The sequence below is a fragment of the Cherax quadricarinatus genome, chromosome 62 (genome assembly GCF_038502225.1).
Source record: "Cherax quadricarinatus isolate ZL_2023a chromosome 62, ASM3850222v1, whole genome shotgun sequence".
In the NCBI taxonomy this organism is placed as follows: domain Eukaryota; kingdom Metazoa; phylum Arthropoda; class Malacostraca; order Decapoda; family Parastacidae; genus Cherax; species Cherax quadricarinatus.
In genome coordinates this window covers 12,064,139-12,074,454 of record NC_091353.1, presented here as the reverse complement: position 1 = coordinate 12,074,454, position 10,316 = coordinate 12,064,139, and the positions used below count along the sequence as shown (strand labels likewise).

The 10,316-nt window shown below is 41.8% G+C and overlaps 1 protein-coding gene across 1 annotated transcript in view; it reads right to left on the bottom strand.

The window, feature by feature from the left end:
* Nucleotides 1-6,035: 6,035 nt before the first annotated feature.
* Nucleotides 6,036-10,316, bottom strand: part of LOC128687115 (uncharacterized) — a 180,108-nt gene continuing 175,827 nt past the window's right edge. The window contains exon 5 of the mRNA XM_070098444.1: nt 6,036-6,363. Within this exon, the coding sequence (XP_069954545.1) occupies nt 6,166-6,363 (198 nt within the window). The 3' untranslated portion in view covers nt 6,036-6,165. The remainder of the gene's footprint in view (nt 6,364-10,316) is intronic.

The window sequence follows — 10,316 nt, the reverse complement described above, 5'->3', positions numbered from 1 at the left end:
GGTCACTCCATTAAGATCTGAGACCGATGAGTGAGGATTAAATCACGGGTATTTTCCCCTGGACACACTCCATGGCGGCGCTCCAGTCACCACCAGTCCTATCATTATTTACTAATTTTACCACTTATTGCAGCGGTCCCATCAATCACGTTCCCTCACTCTTCACCAGGGACAGTTATGGCACTTCCTATTATGAAGTGAGGCCTATATTAATCCTTAGGCCGCCGTGAATGCCAATTTTCTGGTCCCATGTTTTCACAGCCTCTTAACTCCATTCCAAACACTCCCGCTCTCGATGCCCCGTCTCGACCTCTCCCCCGCACATCCGCGCAGGCACAGAGGGAACCCTGTTGGTTCTATTCCATTTTCAAATACATTTTTTGACCCAAATTAACACATTAAACACCTATTAGGCACTATAGCTTCGGAAATTTAAAATATTTTCCACAGTAGTAGCAGTACACAGCTTTGTGAGGAATGAAGAAAAATATAATAGTTTACGCAATTTTTATTTGTCAGATAAAGGAAAAAAAATAGCCGAAGCAAAATACAGGGTGTTTCAAACCGATGGATCCAATTTCAGTATAAACTGCTCTGAAGTTAGGTCCAACAATTTGAAACACCCTGTATATGAACGACAAGCAGAGGTTTTGTAGATAACTGGTTCAGAAACCTCACAAGTTGATGGAGTAGACATTAGTGCAACACTTGGGTATCTTTATTGAGGAAATGTTTCACCAGCCAGTGGCTTCTTCAGTCTAATATATAGAACATCTGTGGAGAATGAGGAGGAGTTTGGGGTAATCAGTCCCTCTGCCTGGAGTGGATGTGATCAGTCCATTTGGTAAGATTCGTCAGGAAACAGGACAAGTGTTTCCTGATGCAGGTCTTAATTGTATGATGACCCACAGATGGAGCTTTTGGTCATCTGACCGAGGTCTTCCACTGGCTTACCACTCCACCACTTTAAAAATTAAGGTTATAATTATAACCATGTGATGGACCGATGACATCGACTCCAGGCTGAGGGGACTGATTACCTCAAATTCCTGATCTACCAACATTCTTCTCTATATTGGACTGAAGAAGCCGCTAGCTGGCAAAACATCTCCACAAGACACTCAAGTGTTACATGTGTCTCATTCCTCAAGCACAGGCTTCACTCCTACAAATTTATTATATACAAAAAAATGGACGGATTAAAAAAAACGGTTTTACATTTACAAAATTGCATCCTTTTTTCCCCATCACTTTGGAAAAGTTACACATCAAAAATATATATATACAAAAAACACATTTCAACACACTGCTTCCCTGACTAAGATGAGAATAAACCCGCGTCAGGAAACACTTGTCCTGTTTCCTGACCAACTTTACATAATGCTGAGACATAATATACTTGGCAACCATGTTGAAATTTTTTCTAATCTAACTTATGTGTTAAATTAAACAGCTACGGACTTCTCAGGACTACTTAGCCTTGAATGTGATAATGGTATATAATACCGAGTTTATAAGTCAGACAGGTAACGTTTTACCTACACAGTAAGCTTCTTCAGTCGAGTACAGAGGAGGCAGCAGCAGTAGAGATGTAAAGACGGTATCATCAGTTCATCACCCTTGAAGACGTAGTTTTGAGGTGGTCAGTCCCTCAGCCTCAATTATTACATTCTAGTAGTGAACTCCGCCTCTCCTGTCGTTAAGATCATCTGCGCTTCACCATTAATATTATGTCTCCATAATGTTGTTCCAGACTACAGAGCAGGCTGAGGGACTGACCACATCAAAACTACGTCTTCAAGGGTGATGAACTGATGATATCGTCTTTTGTAAATTATTATGTGAGAAATTACCTGCATAAGGTTTACAGGGTATTACCTGAATTATTACAAGCAAGTAATTTGGGTACGATAAGTGGGACTTAAGTCACAGTAGGTTGCAGGACTGTGACTCCCTCGATGCCCATTTCATCATCACTCTCACAAAAAGCTAGACCTGACATTAAATTAATAATTGCAATATTAAAACCAGCTACTCAGGTCAATTAAAACTGTGGACTGTATATGATTAGGCTTGCTGGAACTACAAAAGAAATTCGTTTTACCACTTACCATTTAATTACTGTATATGGATCACACCACAACACCTGCCTGACAACTAGACCCTACACTGGCCAGCTAGAGATCTAAATGAAAGGACTAATGGCACACTTCCCTGTGAGTGATGATCATATCCCTTATCTTCCGCCATCCACCCGTAATTCTTGAGGTCCCGCAAATTTCCTGTCCCAATTCTTCAGCAGGGGACATTAATACGGGTTCCTATTACAAATTCAGACTGGAAACCCCCAATTTGGCCACATAGATGCCGGATTATTAACTGAATTTTCTACGACAACCAATGTCCACAAATTACAAATGGCATTTTCCCCTTAGCATCACTCCCCCGGCTGTTCTGCATCCCCCCCCCTCACTCGAAATTTCTCGAACGGTCAAATCAGCATCACATTTTAATATAATTATATAATTCAAATTTATACATGCTGAATTTAGGAAAATTCAAAATTTTCCACATTGTCTTTACATCTCTACTGCTTCTGCTAGCTCCTCTGTACTCGACTGAAGAAGCCTGCTATGTAGGAGAAACATTTCTGAATAAAGATATACTACTTGGCTGTTGCACCTGTGTCTTGCTTATCAACTTTGCCCATTATTATTATTAAAGATTCGCCGGTGCTCTCCCGGCCCGGGCCTTTCCCAAGTGGTGGCCCGGCCTTGGCTCCCTGTCTTGGGAGTGTCTGAGACCTAAGTCTCCATGGGAGGAGACACAAGTACCTCCTCATCTTTGGGACCAATTGTCCCCAGGCCTAGCCACAAGCTAGGCCTCTCTGGTCTGCCATCCCCGCCCCAAGGGGCCTAATGAGAATGATAGTCTTGTGAGCTGCAAGCTCTGGCTCAGGCACCTACCCTACCCTAGAAGGGCTGGGCATGGTGTCGATCTTCAAACTTTGCCCATACATGGAGTGTACAAAAATGCATATCACTGGGGAATGGTTGGTTAATGGTGACTTAAGAGACACTGACATCACTAGGATCATTAAGTGGCGCGTGAGCTTCCCTGCCTCGTAATATGTTTATTTTCTCCTATACCTTGTCCATAACTACTATCACATTTGGTTTGTCTGCTTTCATAAGGTGAAGTCCAGGATCTTTCCTTAATTCTGATTCTTATAAACAATACACCTTGCTATGATATTTTTTTTTTCAAATTTCTGATATGCCAACACTTTTTTCCACCAAAACTGACACAGTTTCCTAACCTAATCTTCCTAAAACTTACATATTATAAAATATAATTTACCTAATCTCTGCTAGGAATTTACTACACACGTTTTCTTTTCTTGGGCAGGATGAGGGGGAGACTAATTTTAGAATGATCCCCTGTTAACATATACCCCATCAACCCTTTTTTGTGAATCGAGTAGCACTCATCGTTCTTCTAGTAAATATTGCACCAAAATTGAGGCTTATGGAGTTAGTAATATATATATACAAAATCCTTAAAATATGTACATCACAACATACAAGACAGGAGTGTCAGAGTGAATTATCAAAGTTAGTCATCAGTAAAAAACATTATACTTACAGAATTTCCTTCGTCAGGAAACTTTTTTTCTGTTTTTTTAACGAACTTGACTTAACATGTTTTGTTTTATTAATATTATGTAGTGACGTGTTAAAAGTCTGCCAGCAAGTTTCATGTGATTTGTAATGAAGAATAAGGCACTTGTGCAATATTTGAGTATTTTATTTAGGAAACGTTTCGCCAGCCAGTGGCTTCTTCTGTCTAATACAAGGAAGAACGGCGGAAGGAGAGGAGTTTGAGGTAATAAGTCTATCAACCTGGAATCGATGTGTTCAGTCCATTGACACCATGCCCAGCCTTTCTAGGGTAGGGTAGGTGCCTGAGCCCGAGCTTGCAGCTCACAAGACTGTCATTCCCAATAACCCCCTAGGGGCGGGGATGACAGACCAGAGAGGCCTAGCTTCTCCCTACGAGAAGCTAGGTCTGGGGACAGTTGGTCCCAAAGATGAGGGGGTACTTGTGCCTCCTCCCATGGCAGACTTAGGTCTCAAACACTCCCTAAACAGGGAGTCAAGGCCGGGCCACCACTTGGAAAAGGCCAGAGCCGGGAGAATACCGGCTAATCTTTAATAATAAGAATCCATCAGTCTTGAAGACTGTTGGACTGAACACATCAACTCCAGACTGAGGGACTGATTACCTCAAACTCAACCTCTTTTTTCCCCACAGTTCTTTGCATTGAGCTGAAGAAGCCACTGATTGGCAAACCCAAATGTTACACAAGTATCATAATTTTCAACTCGTCGGTTTTCTAAACCATTTATCACTATCTTTAATATTTACATTGTGCTGGTATGGACCAGTAAACCAGTGGAAGACTTCAGTTATATGGACCAAAAATACGTATATGTTGAGAATGGTGCTTTGCCAACAGTATAGATATTATGCAGCAGTTGAGTATCTTATTGTTGAATCGTTTCGCCTACGCGGTAGGATTCTTCAGTCAAGGGACTGGCCACCTCAAACTATTTCTCCAGGGATGATGGACTGATAACATCATCTTTACCTCGTCACTTCTGCTGCCTATATTCCATTAGCACTTAACTGAAGAAGCCTACCACGTAGGCGAAACGTTTCAGCATGTGTCGTATTCATTTCCAACAATCAAGTAACGTCAAACACTTGCAGAAAGCCTGTCTAACGACTTTTCACTGTCGGAACGTAGTGTCGTGTAAAGTTACCCTTACTACCTAGATTTCCTGGGGCGGGTCACAGTGTGACCTACAAACAAAAGTCCAATTTTCTGAACGTTGGACTGCAGTTGGCGAGCAGTAACAGCTTGCTTGATCAGGCCAGTAACCAGCAGGCCTGGTCTAGGACCGGATGGACCACCACCAGGGTCTTCCTGCTTTACTAAACTAACTCTGTTTGCCATACCAGCAGTTTGTGATTGCACTATTGTATCTACACAAGTAGAGAGATGGTGTTTATATAGTCATTATGTTTGCATAGCCAGTAGGCTGTTTATATAGTAAGTTGTTTATATAGGTCTATCAAGTATTTACAGTTGTCAGTAGATCGTGTTTGTACAAGCCAATAGGGTGTTTACAAATGTCGATAGGTTGTTTGCAATGGTCAGTAGGTTGTTTACAAAAGTCAATAGGCTGTCTTTACATAGGTCGTATTTACAAATTTCGAAAGTCTAGGCCGTGTTCACACATGCCAAGAGGCTGTGTTCACACATGCTAATAGGCTGTGTACACACATGCCAGTAAGCTGTGTTCACACATGTCAGTAGACTGTGTTCACACATGCCAGTAGGCTGTGTTCCCACATGTCAGTAGACTGTGTTCACACATGTCAGTAGGCTGTGTTCACACATGTCAGTAGACTGTGTTCACACATGCCAGTAGACTGTGTTCACGCATGCCAGTAGGCTGTGTTCACACATGCCAGTAGGCTGTGTTCACGCATGCCAGTAGGCTGTGTTCACACATGTCAGTAGACTGCGTTCACACATGCCAGTAGGCTGTGTTCACACATGTCAGTAGACTGTGTTCACACATGCCAGTAGACTGTGTTCACACATGTCAGTAGGCTGTGTTCACACATGTCAGTAGACTGCGTTCACACATGCCAGTAGGCTGTGTTCACACATGTCAGTAGACTGCGTTCACACATGCCAGTAGGCTGTGTTCACACATGTCAGTAGACTGCGTTCACACATGCCAGTAGGCTGTGTTCACACATGCCAGTAGACTGTGTTCACACATGTCAGTAGGCTGTGTTCACGCATGCCAGTAGGCTGTGTTCACACATGTCAGTAGACTGCGTTCACACATGCCAGTAGGCTGTGTTCACACATGTCAGTAGACTGTGTTCACACATGTCAGTAGGCTGTGTTCACACATGTCAGTAGGCTGTGTTCACACATGTCAGTAGACTGCGTTCACACATGTCAGTAGGCTGTGTTTACAAATATCGACTCGTGGTGCTAACAAACGCCAACGGGCTGTGTGTGTGTGTGTGTGTGTGTGTGTGTGTGTGTGTGTGTGTGTGTGTGTGTGTGTGTGTATTTTTTTACATGGGTCCAAAGAACTTCTCGCCCCTCGTGTAGTAGAAAGATACAGCGACCACCACTCCCAGGAAGACACAGAGAGCCACTATCAATAAGATGATAACGTAGCATCTTCGACGTCTTCTCCTCGCCTCGGAACGCTTTCTCAGCTTGTCTGAACGTCTCAGGTCCAAAGTGAAGTCGTGGCAGGGACCAGGATTCTGAGGAGTTACAATTATGTTAGTAAGCTATTCATATATAAGATCTAACTACTTTTTACGGGTCATTATATATGTTTGTGTATATTTCGCCTGCTCTTGCAAATTCCTTGTATATATATATATATATATATATATATATATATATATATATATATATATATATATATATATATATATATATATATATATATATATATATATATATATATATATGCAAAACAACCACTCTGAAAGAATAGAGAAATTCCAAGCGCTTTCGTGACTACTCACATTATCAAGGAACTTGATAATGTGAGTAGTCACGAAAGCGCTTGGAATTTCTCTATTCTTTCAGAGTGGTTGTTTTGCATATTCTGAAATCACCTGTTTACTGTGATCTTATTGCATATATATATATATATATATATATATATATATATATATATATATATATATATATATATATATATATATATATATATATATATATATATATATATATATATATATATATATAGATATATATATATATATATATATATATATATATATATATATATATATATATATGTCGTGTCGAATAGGCAGAACTTGCGAACTTAGCTTAATATTTTTTTTTATTTTATTTAAAACTTCATGTACAAATATTTATAGGTACATATATTAATATGTAACAGTGACACTGATGATGAGCAATAACATTCACTACACAATCTACTGAATAAGCACATACATAAGGCCCTTAAAATAAACTTAACACAACCTACAGACTGCTGTACGTACATTGTTTCACAAGTACACAAGGGTTCATAGATATAATGGTACCTACCCATTATTACTTACAGTCCCCTCTCCCCACCAATGAATACAGTCCACATTCCCTTGTTCACTTAAAATTAAAAAAAAATGAACAAGGACAACATCAATAAAACAATATATAAACACAAAACAATCCAGGCCACATCTGACAGTCTACTATATACAAGTTTTTATAACATATCACAATTTAAGAAGGAATAAAGTTATAATAACAAAGGCCACAAAATGGCTATTAATAAAACTCCTAAAATTACAACCTCAACACAATAATGCTCCAAGCTTAATGACAATCACCCATAATACCACTCGCAACAAATACACCAGACCTACAATATGCCTTATTAAGAAACCTGTGCTGCAACACAGGTGACCCATCATCCCTCCCCCCCACTCACACACACACATTGAAAACTAACCCTATCACCAACCTGAATAATCATGACATTAATTATCCTCAATTTAGGATTATTATGACACATGTCACTTGAGGAAACATTATTTACAACCATGAATGGTACAGGACTACCAAAATTACAATACCTTAAATAAGAATAATAATAATAATAATAATAGGTAATTACGTCAAAACTGATGCTGGACCACGTTACAAAAAAAAGGCAAAAATAACTCAGTGCTTCAAGGAAATAGTGAAAGGAAAACCCTCTCAAGAAAATTCAAATTCAATTGCAATACCAGTGCAAGTGGAACATAATACTCTACCAAAGAAATATACATGTTATATAATTGATAGGTTATACATTAATACATGTTATATATTTAATCTGCTCCTTACACCTTCCCCATCAAGGGAACTAAGCAAAACTTATCTTGCACAACCTCTCATCTGGTCACACACTAGTACCTCCAATCACACCCAACCACATCACTGCATTCCCAAGGAGGTGAGCCCGTTGAAATCCCCTGAACACCCACCCCCTTTTACCAACCTACTCACCCCGGCAGTTAAAGCCCCTTATAAAGCCAATAAATTCCCTATTGTTAGTCCTCTATAACCCTCAGAAAAATACTCTTCCCACCTTTTCCCAAAAATGTCTCTATTGCGACACAAAGTTCGATAAAACGTCGCCGCCAAAGTCCTTCTCATCACATCCCCACCCACCTTCCCCCTCATACCCCATAAAACATATATGTAATCCACGATGACATATCATAAACCTCTTACCACACTCTCATCCACACCACTCATATCAAGACTCAACGCTCGCAATACCGACACACCTTGACCCCCCACCCTCACCACTACCTTACTCATCCATACCCTGATGCACTCCAGACCTTCACAAAAATAGACGACATGATACGCAGTCTCTTCCCCACTGCATCTGCCACACCCCCACCCTCAATAACCCTCCTATCTCGGAGCATCGCTCCCGTTGGCAAAACCCATGCAGGAAACGGTACATAACCTCACGCGCCCTAGGTCGTATCCTTAATTTACTAAATCTTCGCCATATTACATCCCATGCATACATGGGGTAGATCCCTTCAACTGGCGCCACTACATATCCCCCTAACGATTTACACAAAGTTCCCACCTTTACTTTTCCCGGTTCCCTGGCTAACATTAAGGCACGTAACACTGTTTCACATTCCTTCATTTCCGCCCCTCCATACCATTTCCTCATGTGAGCATGTACCTTATCTAGCTGACCCCCCCTCCATCCACCTGCACTCATCACTTCCCTCTTAATAAACACACATTTCACGCGCTTTCTCAAGTCCAACAAACCCAACCCTCCCCTACATACCGGCAATGTCACTACCTCCCTTCGCAACCAGTTGCACCATTCTAAGAATACTCGTGATTGCCGTTCCTGTTAACGGCATCACAGCCGAAACAAACCAGACTTTACTATATAGTAATACATTGATGACAATTGCACGTTGCCTAAGGGTTAAATGGTGAGGTCGCAGCATTCCCAACCGTCACTGCACCTGTTCCACCATCCTATTCGAATTGTTAACCCTTGCAGCACTCAGGTCAGCCTCGTACATGACACTGCAGATTTTCAGACTCCCGGTCCTCCGCTGCACAACATCACATCCCCAATCTAATCTCTCTGCCCACTCTCCCAGCCCCATGATCATTGACTTTTCCAGATTTACCTTCATCCCAGTAGCTCTCCCAAAAGTGTGTACAACTTCCCCCAAAAGTCCTAACCGTGTCTCCTCACTTACCAAAATAGTGGTATCATCAACATAGCCCACCAAACCAGGCCACGGCTTCAGCTCACCATCCCTCCCCCCCGTCCTTAGACGATCCTCCACAATCCTATAAAAGGGATCCTGAACACATGCAAACAATATTTGTGATAAAGGACATCCCTGCCGAAGACCCCACTCCATGTTGACTCCCCCCCCACACACCCTTACCTTCGCATTTGAGTACAATGTATCCACCCACCCCACTATTTCTTCGCCAAACCCCTGTCGTAGGAAAATATCCCTCAAAGCCTTTCTTTCCACCCTATCATAAGCCCCTTGCCAATCCAACGCCACCAACGCCCCTCTTCCCCTTTCCATGTCCTCCAGGAACCCCTTGATAATCCCGTGGCCCTCGCCCATTGACCTACCAGGTAACCCAAACTGAGACTCAAACACGACCCTCCCCACAACACGTTTAAGCCGATTCCCAAGAATTTTCGCAAATAATTTATAATCAGCACAAAGCAACGAAATGGCTCGGTAATCCCGAAGGGTACTCTGCTGTTTACCCTTTGGGACCAACACCACCACCCCCATTGCCTGAGATTCTCCCATCTTACCTCCGTCTTTCATGGCATTCATTAACCTTACTAGGAAACCCCTAAGCAGACCCCAGTGCTGTACATAAAATTCGCTTGGTAAACCATCGATCCCGGGTGCCTTACCCTTCCTCATGTCCATAAGGGCTCTCCATATTTCCCCCTCCTCAATGACCCCACCCAGTGCCTCCCAATCACTCCTCCCCAGTTTGCATGGCACATACTCACTTACCTTCCCAAGAACCTCGCCATCCACCCCACTACTTTTCCCGTATTCCTCAAACCATCTATCTGCATATGCACTCATCCCCTTGGTGTCCCTTAATACCTGACCCTCTCTAAAACCCCCCACAGATGATATGACTTGCAAACCCGGTATTGTAGTCATTC